At 40.7% G+C, this 15180-nt stretch overlaps 1 protein-coding gene across 2 annotated transcripts in view; it reads left to right on the forward strand.

Annotated features, from left to right (window-relative positions):
- The first annotated feature begins 4621 nt into the window (after positions 1 to 4621).
- Positions 4622 to 15180, forward strand: part of LNPEP (leucyl and cystinyl aminopeptidase) — a 55229-nt gene continuing 44670 nt past the window's right edge. Inside the window, exon 1 of one of the 2 annotated variants that reach the window (XM_050329065.1) lies at positions 4622 to 4738. In XM_050329065.1, the coding sequence (XP_050185022.1) occupies positions 4720 to 4738 (19 nt within the window). In that variant the 5' untranslated portion in view covers positions 4622 to 4719. The remainder of the gene's footprint in view (positions 4739 to 15180) is intronic. The other variant, XM_050329066.1, reaches the window with a different exon arrangement.

A 15180-nucleotide genomic window follows, 5' to 3' on the forward strand; every position in this document is an offset into this window, starting at 1 on the left:
TTTGTCCTTCCAATTCTCTCCCCAGTCCTGCATGTGGGGGAGTGAGCGAGTGGCTGTGTAGGGCTTGGCTGCTGGCTGGGCTTAAACCACGACACTTCAATAAGAAAGAGGCCCTGTCAACAGTGAGTGCTTTTGAAATGCTCAGTGTGTGTTTATTTTGATCAGATTTCCTACTTTATAAAACTTCTGCCATAGTGAATCAATTTACTACCATTTTTTCACAATATTCAAGAATAGTTATTTTCTATGCTATAAAGCTTCAGTTAGTGGTGGATAAGAGGAAGCTGAGAATGGAATCACTGGAAAAGGAAAGACAAATCTAGAGGTGGGATTCAAACATACTGGAAATACTACAAGGAAAAGAGAAAAATACAATGATTTAATTTTAGGACCTGAAAATTTTTACCGTAGCTTATTTATTTTTATGAATTTTTTTTAAAAATCATTAGAGCAACAAAAGCATTTATGGGCAAAGTGACTATACTGTAACAAAATGTTCTAACCCTGCTATGACTCTTCCTTCTTAAAATAGCCCGTGTTTTTTTATCTGTAATGCAGCACGGTAATCCATCCAAAGGTTCATGTGCCACAGATGTTTATTTCTATATGACTATTGAGAATGGGACTGCAGTTGGCATCATGTCAAATCCTTGTTCTAGGCCATTGAGAATAAAAAGTTTGTGGGATTCTATGAAAATACACAGTGCTCTTGAAGTTCCCGAAAGAGACACGGAGAGAAGCGAGGAACAGTGTAAACTTAACTAAATTCTGTGAAAAATGCAAGGTAAATCTAGGAAGTATTGCTGAAAGATATGTTATTTAGAGAACATAAAGCACAAAGCATTGATGTTTCTGTGGAGCAGCTGCTTCTCCTACCAAGCATCTGCAGAGTTAAGATATGCAAAGACAACCATGTCTCATTCAGCTTCACTGTTCACATAATTATTTAATTTAATTGTTTAACTGGATACACCTGTAGAAATAGATAGACACATAGTTAGATAAGGATATTTATTTTGTAAACACTGTGCTAAGGATTGCTTGGGATAATACTCTGAACAGACAGTAGTTATCAACAGCTGTAGTTCCTGCTGGTCTAGTGGTAAAGGCGCCGCGCTATCACCGCGGAGACCCGGGTTCGATTCCCGGTCAGGGCCACTCCCGGGCAGGTGGGGCTCGTTAGCCCTTAAAGGCAACCCACCTACGTCCTAAGGACCTCGCTGCCACCGTCCAAGCTCGCTTGGCCCCGGCAGATGAACCTTAGGATTAAAGGGTGGGCTCAGTTCCGCGCACACTGTGTCTCACCTAAAAAATCCAATGCGCAGGCTGGAAGGTGTAGAGACCTTCCCCGGATCTTCACTCGTGAAGACTGGCCATTTAAAAAGTTCCTGCTGGCAGGGGATGAGGGTGTCGGATTTATGCAGAGTAGTATGTGCACAGCAATAAAGCAATTTTGGCTTTAAATACAAAACCTTACATTAAGGAAGAAATTAACATACTAGAATTAACCACTTGAGTCAATGAATAAAAAAACTTCCCCATTTTTTATCTCTCTTCTCAAGCTTTAGGCACAAGCATTTTTTGGGACAATCTTTTCATCTTGGTTTAAGGTTGTCAGCCAAATGACTCACCAGTCTCACACCTGATTCTGAGCTACCTCTAACATGTTTTAGCAAGACTGATGAAGTAACTCCCTTGCCTTCAAATCCCTGGAGGCCTGGAAACTTCTCAACTACAAAGCTCTACATTTTACTGTTTGTAGTTGCTTCTTGTGTGCAGATCAGGTTGAAAACAATTGGCGACTTTCCACTGCGTCAAAGGCACCCAAGGGTGTACTGACATTTGTACTGTTCATGAAATCTTTGTTCGTTTCACCAGAAAAATAAACCAGAACAAAGAAGGTCTGTGACATGTTTCCGGCTGTTTAGAGGCTGAAATATCTAAAGTATTCTTTAGGGATAGTATGTCTTCAAGGATGAGAAGGAGCTGGGGTTGCTAACAAATGTATTTTACCCTATGGAAAAGGCTCAGTTTAGATACTGCTGAAGCTACCAAACTAAGTTGCAATATCATTCATTACAGACGCTTTAGGGATATACTTACAGTTTTAAGCAATCAAAGAAATGTTTTATTCTGCATCTTAAAAAAAAAAAAAAAAAAGAAGACATAATACTTGACTTAAAATCTGGTCAAAAGAACCGATTTAAAATTCTTCACTTTTATAGATTTTATAGTGAAAAGGATCTGTAACTTTTAGACACTTTTAAAAAAATCATACTGTAGAAATTCTAGCTTTTTTTCCAACATGAGCAAAGATGGAGCTTCAGAACCATTCAATTTTTTTTTTCTAAATGATGTTTTACAAAACTACAGTGAAACCCTTATTCTTCTGCTATGGGAGAGATAAAAATAGGTGCTACTGTGAAATGAGCTATTTATCTGTATGAATAATTCCCATTGCATTATCTTAAAACTTGATGTTAATATGAAAATCCGGATATGGAAATTGCTGCACATGTAGTGGAGCATGATCTTAGCTTTTCTGCTTCAGAGATGTATCATGCTAAATAAGGATTTTCCAATTAGCAAATCAGCAAAATTGAAGAATGGTGAAAAGAAGTGATGAGGAGCTCAAAAACCATCATTAGGACCTCTCTGCAGCCTCTGCATAACACTGTGTAGGATCCCAGGACTGCAGAGTTAGCCAAATAGTTATTAATATTTCTTTAATATATTTAAATATAGGCCAGACTGGGGCAGTGCTTAGAAAAGAAAGCTCTTGGAACATGTCATCCTAATAAAATAAATGCTTTGCTGATTTAATAACCTAATATAAGTTTTTCTTTTTTCGGATGGGCTCTTGCGATATGTTAAGGGGTGTCTAAGAATATGCAAATGGTCAATAAAACTCATATAGTTCGTGTGCCCAGCATTAGGGCCAGTGTTAAACTCCAGGGACTTAGTGTGAAAAATGACTTTGACTAAGTTTGTGCTACAGGGTTGTCCTTATAACTAAGTCTGTGAAACACACTCAGGTATGAAAAAGTGCACTTCTAGGTTTATGAAACAGTGAGAACAGGTACTGTTCTGCTGCAATAGGGCTTGGGCTCTTGGGACCTCTGGCCCTCGTCTCCTCTCTCACCCAAAGGACAAATAAGCTTAAGATTTTTTAATGTTGTTTGAATAAATACAGGGCAATAAGATTTTGTGTTCTTTGGGATTAATCAATTCCCATTTTCTCCTTTCCCAAAAATCAGTGGTGAAAAATCTCCTGTATTAAAGAAGAAAAAAAGCCATTCAGTACATCATGCGATAGCAGAAGCACAGTGGTTGGGAAGGAGGGGCGCAGGTAAGTCAGTAATGAGGCTCTTAATCAAATGCATATAATTTATACATGTTCCTTTTCCATGTGAAATGTAGGGGGCGAGTCCACCTTGGTCAAAATTGGAAGAAATTTGTTCCAAAGGGATGGTATGTGACACATCATGCAATGATTCCTTTTTCAACTCTTCCCTACAATCCGTCCTCCATGTCAACTGGGTTGCAGTGCCTTTTTGTTCATAGTGTTCACTCTGATCTTACAGCTTTTTACTGGTGTTTGCCCATAATCACAAGCTTTTGGCACTCCTCCCGACTCCCCTGGGAAGGTAGGGGGTGGCAGCAGGTGTTATTGTCACCTATCAATACTTTATTATAGATATGAATACCTATTACGATAAGTACAGTAATACAAGGTACTATATAGTTATTAAATATTACATAGTTTAAGATTACACAATATAATGTGCTTTACAGCAAACACGTAAAGTGTACTAGAAGTAAAAAGTGCCCTGGAAGCCAGGACATGAGCAGTCCTTCCTTGCCTTGAGCTGGAGAGACACAGAGCCTTCAAAGGTTTGTAATTGCCATGACACTACTTCCCACGTGTGCCAAGGGGAACACCCATACACACAATATTTATTGCATTTGTTAGTTCTTGAATGTGTTCTTGAAGATGTTTCTATTTCTCTACTTTTTCCACAGCAGCCTCTTCTAAACATGTTTCAGTACTTTCGTATCTCACAGTGATACGCACCACGTACGGTTTTCTTTCACAAAACCCAAGTTCGCTTTTGTATGTTTTGATCCCTTGCGTTCGGTTCCTGGAAACGCTCTATCCAATCTTTCCTCTTTAGCCTCATTTGACGTGTATTTCACACAGCCCGTCGTGCCTTTCGATTCTTGCATGGGGAAAAAAAAAAAAAAAACAAACCAGCCCCCGACAAATACGGGAATAATTTTTATTTATTTTTTTTAAAAAAATTTATATTTATAAAAATTAAATTGCGAGATGCAGGCGAAGCTGCGCCGGCCCCGCGGCATCGGGGCCCCTCCGCAGCGCTCAGCTCCCGCTCCCTCCCTCGTCCGCCCGCAGCGCCCGCCGCGGCACGGCCGGGCAGGAGCGAGTCCCTGCGGCAGGAGGAGGCGGTGCAGGGGGCGGCCGAGGAGGAAGCGAGCGCGGAGGCCTCGGCGGGAGGCGGTCGGCCCAGCTCCGTCTCCCGCTGGCGCTGCCGAGCAGGGCGGGCGAGGCGGGCGGGGCTGGCGGTGGGCAGGCACTGTGCCCGCCCTGGGAGCATGCGGCGGCGGCGGCGGCGGCGGGAGGAGCAGTGAGCGCCCTTGCTGGCGGCTCCGCGTCGCTGCCCGCCTCGCCGGGGCTGAGAGCGGACTCCGGGGAGGAAGATGGAGCCCTTTCCCAGCGGTGAGTAACCCGGGCGGCCGGCGGAGCCCCGAGCGGAGCCGCGGGGCCTCCCGGTGGAGGCGCGTCAAGAGCAACGGGAGAGGCTTCTCAGTCGTGCTGCCCCCGCGGCTTGAAAATTGCCTCAGGTCAGGTTTAGTTTTGGTTAATGAGGCGTAGGTGCCTTTAGCGAGAGAGGTGAGAGGAGGCGCTCTCTCTTCCCTCTTTCTCGGCGCTGTTGCGCTTCTCAGTGCCCGGCCGCGGTCTTACCGACACCGAGGGGCCGGGGCGACTTGTGCACCAAGGTGTGCGCTCGCCGTGCCTTGCACCGGGGGACGAGCCTTACAGGCGTCTGGGGTGCCAAAGCCATCGTGACTGATGGGAAGGAGGAGCCACGCTCGCTGTTCATGGCGTTTTCCTGATCGGGGCACTCTCGCCAGAGCGTTTCCTCCCACCGAGCGAAAGGGGAAACGAGAATGCAGAAGTATCTGGGGTGTGTGAAATAATGTTTCGGGGTGCTCGCGGCTTTCAGAACTGCCCGTGCGCTGACAGGAGCGCTTGAAATGCCGGCGTGGTTGCATATGCTCTGAGGTGAGAGCACGGGAGCGTTTGTTGACATCATGGTACACCCCTGTGCGTGCATCCCGTGCCCGAGTCTGAAATGAAGCCGTGAGAAGTCCGTGTTGCTGCTGCCTCGACTGACAGTAACTCCTTCTACCCGTCCAGGACGGAGAAGGAGGAAATGAAGCTCTCAGATCAAACTGAAACGAAAGTGTGTTTGGTTAGATTCAAGACCATGGCCAAATATGGAATTAGGACTAGACATTGGGTAAAACAACAGCCCTCCTGTTGAAAGCACAACACTTTTGTTACAGGTGGGATTTGGTCTGTTAAGTAACTTGCATATTGGATAATCATTGCTAAAACACCAGGCAGAGTTTGCTGCATTATATTTTAGCTCCTCAGAGGCCTGACAAGTCAGAGTATAAAAAGCTCCATGCAGTAAAAAATAAATTTTCTGTGTCATGGCAAGTGAGTTGGAACTAGATGATCTCTAAGGTCCCTTCCTACCCAAGCCATTCTATGATTCTGTAAATTTATTATCATTGCCTTATGATTTCCCTTTCTAAGTTGCACTAAAAATTCCCTATATTGATACTGCTGTTAAAAATCTAAAGGTTATGAGCTTTGGGCATATTATGGTGGCTTAACTAGCAAGATAGACTTTTTCCCTCCTTTTTTTTTTCCCCTTATGTTAAAATTACAGTTTGTACAAATAGTTGATGTTTTGGTTCTGTAGTTAATCCAGGCCTTAGTAAGAGATCTTTCAACTACAGCTTATTTCAGTCACAGTGTTGTAATCTGCATTCCTATTTGTGTGGTAAAAAGACCTTGTATTTAATAGTAATGCAGTTTGGGGGAGAATTTTTTTTTTTTAAGTCATCTTGCTAAGTCTGTTCTCTTTAGATGAGACAACCATCATGTTGCTTTAGAAGTCTATAATACTCTTACTGCATTGTGCAAGAAAACATTTAGAAAATTCAGCTCCACGCAACTGGAAGAAATGGCCTTGTGGGTATGAGCATGCAGCTTAAAGGCACTGAGAAGCAATGTTTATGGACAGAGCTTTCTAGTTGTGTTCCCTGAAGTGAAAAGCCTGGAGGTGATGGTGAGACTGTTAGGAAGAAAATTTGTAGTTAAAGCTGGTCAAGTCAATAAATTTCTTCTGAAAGCTGGCTGTGCTGGAATGGACACTACAGAGATTATGCAAATATTAGAATAGAGATGTTGTTCCTTATTTTTGACGATCTTGAGACATGTTTGGTACTCAGTAGCACCTGCTAAAATCTGAAGAGGTTGCTTACATTATTGGCTTTTTGAATTTTTATTTTTGTGGCTGGTGGTCTGGAAGCTCTTGTGGACATCAAGTCTTTCAAAAAAACTGAAAGGGTGTTTGTTTTGTCTTATACCATAGTAATGAGTTCTGTTTTTGAGTCTGGGTGTTGATTTCCTGTGTAAAGTACTGTGTAAATTCAGAGGAAAAGATGTCTATCTTACAGTATCTTACAATATTATGTCTGTAGGTCTCTGTGTTCTTTAGGGCTTTTACCCTTGTAAAACAGAGGGAACAGACTGGATCTTAAGATTTTCCAGAAGCATTTCAGTTCAGTTGAGAACTGTGATGCCGATTTGTAAAACTGGCAGTAAGACAATTTCTTGTTTTACTTTATTGAAGTAGAATGCTTCATCAGAATGGATACATATCTTTAAATAGTCTTTTTAAGGCAGCAGATGCTCTAAAGTGGATATGGAAGATCACTGTTTTTCTACTTCAGTATTTGTGTTTTGTTTTTTTTTTCTCTTTTCCATAAATAAAAGAAAAAATACACCCATAATGCATTTTGAAAGTTAAAGAAACCCTTGTCCTTTCCTTGAAATGCTACTGGGTGTGCTGAGCTCTATACTGTTTTGCTAGTTTCTCCAGTGGAAGTCTTCAGATAACCTAATTAAAAATACTTAAGATTTCTTTTTTTGATTTCACCCCTGTGCTGGGGTTTTGGTCCTCTGTGGAGAGATCTCGGCTATGCCTTCCCTACTGCCTTGGAGTTCAGTTGAAGATAATATGTGAGGTCTGTATCTCTGGAATAATAGTCAGTTGAAGATTTATTTTTAGGGCCTGGAATAACTGAGTTAATCATAAAATATCTCGAGTTGGAAGGGACCTATAAGGATCCTAGAGTCCAACTCCCTGCTCCTCATGGGACTACCTAAAACTAAACCATATGACTAAGAATCTCATCTAGACTTCCTTTGATCTCTGTCAGCTTTGATGCTGTAACTAATTCCCTGTTCTAGTGACCAACCACCCTATCAATGAAGAACCTTCTCCTAATACCCAGTTTGAACTTCCCCTGAAATGTTATGAATGCTATAAATTAGTAAATGTTTTAGAAATGGTACTAGTAAGATTTTTATTTTTTTGTGAGGAATTCCGTTATTTTACACAAATATTCTTAATTTGAGATCTTTCCCAAGAAATTAATAACCAAAGTTTAATTAAAAGTGCATGTAAGTCTTCTTTGTTGTTGCATATCCTTTTTTCCCCCTGAGTTGTATGATCTCAAATTTCTCTGAATTGGAAACAGCAAATTGATGACCAATGTTAATTTTGTCTAGTCATTTTTTACTTCAACAGTTTCACTATAATAAAATGAAACAAACAAAAACCCAAAGCAAACTAAAAAGATGAAATAAGGGGAGTATGTCATGTCATTTGGGATGCCTCTATTTTGGACCTTATCACAAATTATTTTGCAAGTCTTTTGCCTTTTTGTAGATTACATGTGTTTCTGAAAGATCATTTCATCATCTCCTTTTTAATGCATTCAACCTGGAACTTATCCATTTGAGATGAAAGTAAAAGGTAGAAGTGAGCTATTACACATTCCTCACTTAAAATAGGTGATATGCATGAACATGCAACTGCAGAAGGGATAACTTTTGATGATTTGCTGAAATACAAATAACATTCACATTCACTGACATCCCTGATTTATTTTTATCCTTTTTATACACAACAAATGGAATCTTTGATATTAATTACATGACTGAACTGATGAACAAAATAAAGAAAAGACTCTCATGGAAAGAAGTAGGGGTTTTTGTTTGGTTGTTTGAGGGTTTTTTTAAGTAGAAATAAATCAAGTTAGCCAATACCCATCAATTCCAAAATGTTTTCTGTCTTTGTGTTAGTTTTGTTCAGTATGTAAATGTATTGGAGATTGCAGGAGTATATTCTGTGTGCATAGCCTAAGTCTCTTGGGTACAACAGGCAAAACCGTGACTGCCAATTTTGTATACTCTTGTGTCGTGGAGCAGAAGGATTGCTGGTTTTTATTCAGTCCTGAACAACAGACTGAGTAATCTTTTTTTGGTAAGATGGTGGATAAAAAAAATCTAAGAGGTCTGTTCTCAATGTCTTTTTTTTTCTCCCCACCCATATTTTGCGTATCCCATCAAATATTACTGACAGAAAAAACTGCTGATTTCATCTGTTCCCAAATGTGAGTTTTGTATTGTTCAAGTGCATGTTGCTGGATGGTATTTTCCACAAAGCCATGTTATGGCATCTGCACTTGTGTTCCTGTGACAGCTAAGCTAAACAGAAACCTGTTTTCTCAGTGTGTTGGGTATGTATTTGCTTTTCGTACATTTCTGTGAATTCCCTGTCTAGCTATGGATGTTCAAAAGAGAATTCAGTAACTTAAAACAGTGTCTGAAGATCAGAGTATAGGTGTTCACCATGGATTGTTTGTTAGTATTTTTCCACTAAGGAATTAGTATTCCACTTGTATATTTGATGGGCATTGGTTTAATAATTACGTAAGAATAAGAAATTGAATTTATCTTTATTTAATGCATCCTCTGATTTCAGTAGTGATGAATTCAGAGAAAAAAGCTTTTCTTTTCTTCCTTTAATCAGTGATTTGAGTGAAAAGAATTCAGTGAATTTCCAGATCGGCAGAACGATATTTTTTTTCATTAAGTACAAAAGTAAAGATTGCATAGAAGAGCAAAAACATTAAGATGTCTTTATGAGTGAAAGCATTATTATTCCTTTTTCTATGATGCTTAGACTTCTGTCCAGCAGTAACTTAAAATAACATCAAATTAACTTTTAAAATACACCAGAATTTTGTGTGATCTGGGTTTTAGTTGCCTGTAAATGTTTTAAGGAGTACATACGTACCTTCTAATAGTTGTGTTTTGACTATTTATGATACTACTTTAAATAGCGGAATATACTAACCTAAAATTCTACTAATCACAAAAAGATTGTGTGCCTTCTTGCGAGAAAGAAACGAGGAGGACAGATGGGAACTTTTGAAGGAAATTTGGAGGGAGGAGGACAGGGAACATCTGTGGGAGCCTCATCCAGTTGGTTAAAGAGACAGGAATTTCAGAGTAATACAGTGGTTTGGGTTCTGCCCAGTTTGCATCCCTAGGGCACAGCTGATGATTGATTTATTGCATCGTGCTGTCTTACAATAGATGTTCAAGGAAGACCTCAGAGCCCAGTTCCTCTGTTGGATTGTTCACGATGTGTAGTAGTCTAGTGCACCGATGGTCCTCTTTACTACCTCTAGTGAAGAGTGAAAAAGTGGAATCCTGATTCCATTGACATATGCTCTGACACTTTTGGTCATTTGTTTGTTTATGTGGAAATAAGGTGGATTTTGATTTCGGGATTTTTTTTTTTTTACCTTCAGAGCTCCCAAGGAGATGTTTGGAGGAGTCTGTTTTACTGCACTTCAGTAAGCATGGCTGAGTGCAGAAAACTTTTATTTGGTTATAGACAACCTGACATTGAAGGAATAGATTCTGTAAACACTGGAGTTCATGTGTAACAGTTCTTCCATCAGTGCTGTTGACTTTTATGGAGAACCAGTTGTGTTCAAAACTAAGAATGTGCCTGATTCATCTATTCCTTTAGGGCTTTTTATTTAAGGCTTTCTTTTTGTATAAAAACTGATAATTTCTTCTACAATAACAATGAATTGTTAACACATCAATAGGACCACTTGTAACTCTATTTCGTGCTTGAAAACTAAATTTCTGGAAACAACGGATTGTGTTAATGGGAGTCCAAGAACTTCAGTATACTTTAGGGGCCTCGTTACTTCTGAGCTGTAAAACATTATAAGAGAACAAAAAAGAGTGGGTTTTTAGAAAATGGGGCTGTGAATACAGCATGCATAAGCTCTTGGTTTTGTTGTCAAAATTTGTGCTTTTTATCATGGATGGAGATATTAAAAGAGGCCTTGGTGTCTCTTTTGGCACAAGTGAATATTCATAGGTGTGAATCATAGAATGGTTGTGTTGCAAGGGACCTTTTGAAAAGTGTCTGATATCTGAGCTGACCACACCCCCATGGTGGTGGTTATAATGAAGATCATTTCAAAGCTAATATGTAATACCTGGTTAGTTTAGATCTCAGTATTTCTTGAGCTACCACGCACACATGCTACCACTTCTGTCTCTGTCCTTTGTCTTATTATATCATGAGACTGACAAAACTTTAAGTAGATGTATTGTTGCTCTGTTAAGAGGGTATGACATTTACAGCGCTGCAAGTCATAGGCAATAATCTTTAGACATGGTTGTTTCTGTAAGATGAAATACCAGCTATGAAGCAGAGGCTGCTCAGGAGAAGAAGGTATGATTCTATGAATTTATTGCTTAAAATGAAAAAGGAAAGACTAAGCATTCATCGAGTTGTATGCAGTCTATCAGGTTTCATACCTGACAATCTGTTAGATGTTTCACAAAGCTCTCAAAAATTTTTTTGTTAGAATGACTGGACACCAATAGAGAAATGTTTTGTATTTTCAGCTGTGATGAACCTGGTATTTATCAGCAATGAAACTGATGGATAGATGTTTTGAAGAGGATAGTCAGGAGTTCTGAATATGGGAGTTCAGTAGTTCAAGAAATTCGAGAGACAACTTCCTGCATGTCTCCATGGCTCAAGGCCTTTTCATTAGACCCCTGTGGTTAAACATTTTATAGGATTTTAATTGCAAAACATACCCTTGGTAAGATTGAAAACAGGAAACTAAAAACCCATGTTCTATAATTAAATGTCTTTTTTGACGGAAAAAAGGGCTTTTTTTTTTTTTTTTTCCCCTAATCAGCATCTATTTAGTAGGCTTTTGGTCCATACCATGTGACTTAATTGTGGAAACCATGGTAATGTGCTTAACTATACAGATTCTTGTAACTCTACCAGTTAGATTACAATTTGTCTTAACCTTATTTGTCTCTTGAAATCAAACCCCTACAAAGTGGCATTTGTCACTAGGATGTACTTCTAGTCTGGAGCAGACTGTATGTACTGCCTGTCTTTTGGTAAGAACTTGTATTAAAATTGAACAGAGTCATGAAAACTGTTTGCGTGTAGATGTTGACTACAAAAAGCAAAAAGACCCTGTTTTCTTTTACTGGAGTCAGTGTGTGCCTTTTTTTTTTTTTTTTTTTTTTTTGGTACCTAGATAATATTAGAAGGACTAGAAAATATTGGTTTAGGCTCTTTATCCACAGGAAGCATAAGAGACTTTCATGTTTCTGTTTAAATGATTGCATTCAGTGTAGAAAAGTATATAAACATGCATGTCTGGTTTTGATCTGTTAAAAATGTGCATATATAATCTTGCAGCATCCTGGGAATTAAGGACATGATGTTAGCCTATCTATTGCTTCAGTTCTATCTCTAAAAAGCAGGCAAGTCACATGGAAGATTTAGATTTTCATAGCAATACTTCATACTACCTAATATTTCTTGGGGTTTTTTTTATGTTCAATTATATCCTTTTTTTCCTCTGAATTCAGTAATTTTAGAGAGAAAGTGGTGACATCTGTCTTCTAGCAGCCCAACTTATGTTTTTTTTAGAAACATTTTTCTTCTGCAAAGGTTCTAGAAGTGAGATTTAACACATTTAAAATAACTACAAGCATGAAAGTTTTTATTTCTAAATTCAAATATTTGTGCTTTCCTGTAAGTGGCTGTATATTACCCTTATGCACTGACTATATGAGTAAGTAATAATTCTGTTTAATCTTTCTTCTTGTGGGTAAACCCTGACAGGCAGTTAAACCCTGTGCAGTCTCTTGCTTACTCCAACCCAGCAGGATGAGAGAAGAAATCAGAAAGGTAAAAGATAGAAAACTTGTGGGCTGAGATAAAGACAATTTAATAGGGAAAGCAAAAGCTGCGTACACACAAGCAAAGCACAAGCTCAAGGTCATAGGTGAAACCATGGTGAAATGAGTGCAGAGTGCTTTCCAGTAGGACTTACTGATTTCCCTGAAATTCCACAGGCTAGTTGTGTCCTTGTTTGTCATCTGAGTGAAGGTTATAATTACATGTTTTCTTACTGTAGATAGATGCTAATTTGAAATTACACGAATGACATTGTGTACTCTCCTGCTTTAGTAACAGCAAATAATTTTTGTATATAGAATTAGCTTATTTTCCTGCTCTGAAGGAATTTAAAATGCATGGAACTATTACGGGGGCACAGTAGAGAAGAAGGAAACGTTTAATCAGAATCTGAGCATAACTAATATGTTTGTGGATATACACTTTGTTTGCTGAACAAGCATGCTGGAAAAGACAAGATAAGCTTTTCTCCATTGCCTCCAAACACAACAGTTTTTTATGAATGAGTTGGCAAGAGCCCAAAGTATAGCAGTGCAGGAAGTAATTCACATTATAGAAGGAGGAACAAAACTGATATGACAAGGAATAATAATGACAAACAAGTAGGTACCTTTTTTCATTGCATGCTGAAAAGAAACCAGGCTTGCCAGTGATGAGCGATGGGATGGTGTGCCGAAACTTGAAGGAAGCAGCACTCACAGGATCCCTCAATCTGGTTCATGAAGTGTTGGCTACAATGTACAACCTGGGCCAAAAGATACCTAAAAAACCTGGATGACAACTTTGGACTCAGAAAGGTGCCCTCCTTGATCTTGTCAACAGAGCAGATCTTGTGAATGAATATTAGTGGCCTCTTGGGACAGTGACCTCAAAGTGATTGAGTTTAAAATCTCCGTTTTTAGGAGGAGGAAAAGTGCCAGCAAAACCTCAGCTCTGGAAATGAGAAGAGCAGACTTCAGGCTGCTCAAGGAATTAGTAAATAAGGTCCTCTGGGAAAATGTTTTTTGCAGGTGCTGGGGTCCATCAGTGCTGGTCACTTTTCAAACATCACCTCCCAAGGGCACAGGAGCAGCAATTCCCACATACTGGAAGTCCAGCAGGCGAGGCGGAAGGCCGGCTTGGCTGAGCAGGGATCTTCTCTTGGAAATAAGGCAAAAAAGGGAGGTGTATGCCCACTGGAAGCAAGGTCAACTGACATGGGACGAATTCAGAGATGCTGCTTTGCTACTGTAGGGAGAAAATTCATGCAGCCAGAGCTTAACTGGAGTGACCATGACTGCAGGAATGTTCAACTCCCAGTCGACCCTGAAATTCTGTGGGATCTGCTGCTGCAGCTGGATCCCTACAAATCTATGGGACCTGATGGGATTCATCCCAGAATCCTCAAAGAGCTAGCTGATGTAATCACAAAAACTCTCTCAATGATTTTTGAGTGGTCTTGTGAATCCAGAGAGGTCTCAGCTGATTGGAAGCTGGCAAATGTTGTCCTGATTTTCAAGAAGGGCAAGAAGGAGGACCACAAAAACTGCAGACCTGTCAGTCTCACTTTAAAGCTATGGAGAAGATTATTCTGGGGTATGTTGAAAAACATCTGAAAGACAGTGCAGTCATTGGTCACAGCCAGCATGGCTTCATGGAAGGAAAGTCCTACTTACCCAGCCTGATTCCTTTTATGACAAGGTAGCCCACCCAGCTGATCAAGGGAAGCCAGTTGATGTAATCTTTTTGGATCTCAGTAAAACCTTCAATACCATCTCTCACAGTGTCCTTCTGCACAAACTGTCCAGCACACAGCTGGATAAACACACCATGTGGTGGGTGAGCAATTGGCTCACGGGTTGAGCACAGAGGGTAACAGTGAATGGGGTGACATCAGACTGGTGACCTGTCACTGGTGGGTTCCTCAGAGCTCCGTGTTGGGCCCTGTGCTCTTCAACACCTTCATAAATGACTTTGAGACAGGACTGGAAGGGATACAGAGCACGTTTGCACATGAGAAAAAACTGTGAGGAGCTGCTGACACCCTCACAGGCAGGGAGGCCCTGCAGAGAGACCTCGGCAGATTGAGAACTGGGCAATCAGCAACAGATGAAGTTCAACAGGGGGAAGTGCTGGATTCTGCACCTAGGATGGCATATATGTAGACCTGGATGTTCATACGGGCTGGGCAATGAGAGACTGGAAAGCAACACTGCAGAAAGGGCCCTGGGGGTTCTGGTGGATGGCAGGTTGAATGTGAGTCAGCAGTGCCCTGGCAGCCAGGAGGGCCAACCCTGTCCTGGGGGGCATCAGGCAAAGCATCGCCAGCTGGTCCAGGGAGGGGATTGTCCTGCTCTGCTCTGACCTGGGGCACCCTCACCTTGAACATTGTGTGCAGTTTGGGCACTGCAATATAGGAAAGATATTGAACTATTAGAGAGTGTCCAAGGGAGGGTCATGAAGATGGTGAAGGGCCTTGAGGGGAAGCCGTGTGAGGAGTGTCTGAGGGCACTTGGTCTGTTCATCCTGGAGAAGAGCAGACTGAGGGGAGAGCTCATGGCAGTTACAACTTCCTTGTGAGGAAGGCACACACTCATCTCTTCTCTATGGTGACCAGTGACAGGACCTGAGGGAATGGCCTGAAGTTGTCAGGGGAGGTTTAGGTGGGATATTAGAAAAAAGCTCTTCCCCTAGAGGGTGGTTGGACACTGAACAGGCTTCTAGGACAGTGGTCACAGCACCAAGCCTGACAGAGCTCAAGAGGTAT

Source organism: Myiozetetes cayanensis, unplaced genomic scaffold (assembly GCF_022539395.1).
Source record: "Myiozetetes cayanensis isolate MyiCay16 unplaced genomic scaffold, myiCay2020 scf4, whole genome shotgun sequence".
Lineage (NCBI taxonomy): Eukaryota > Metazoa > Chordata > Aves > Passeriformes > Tyrannidae > Myiozetetes > Myiozetetes cayanensis.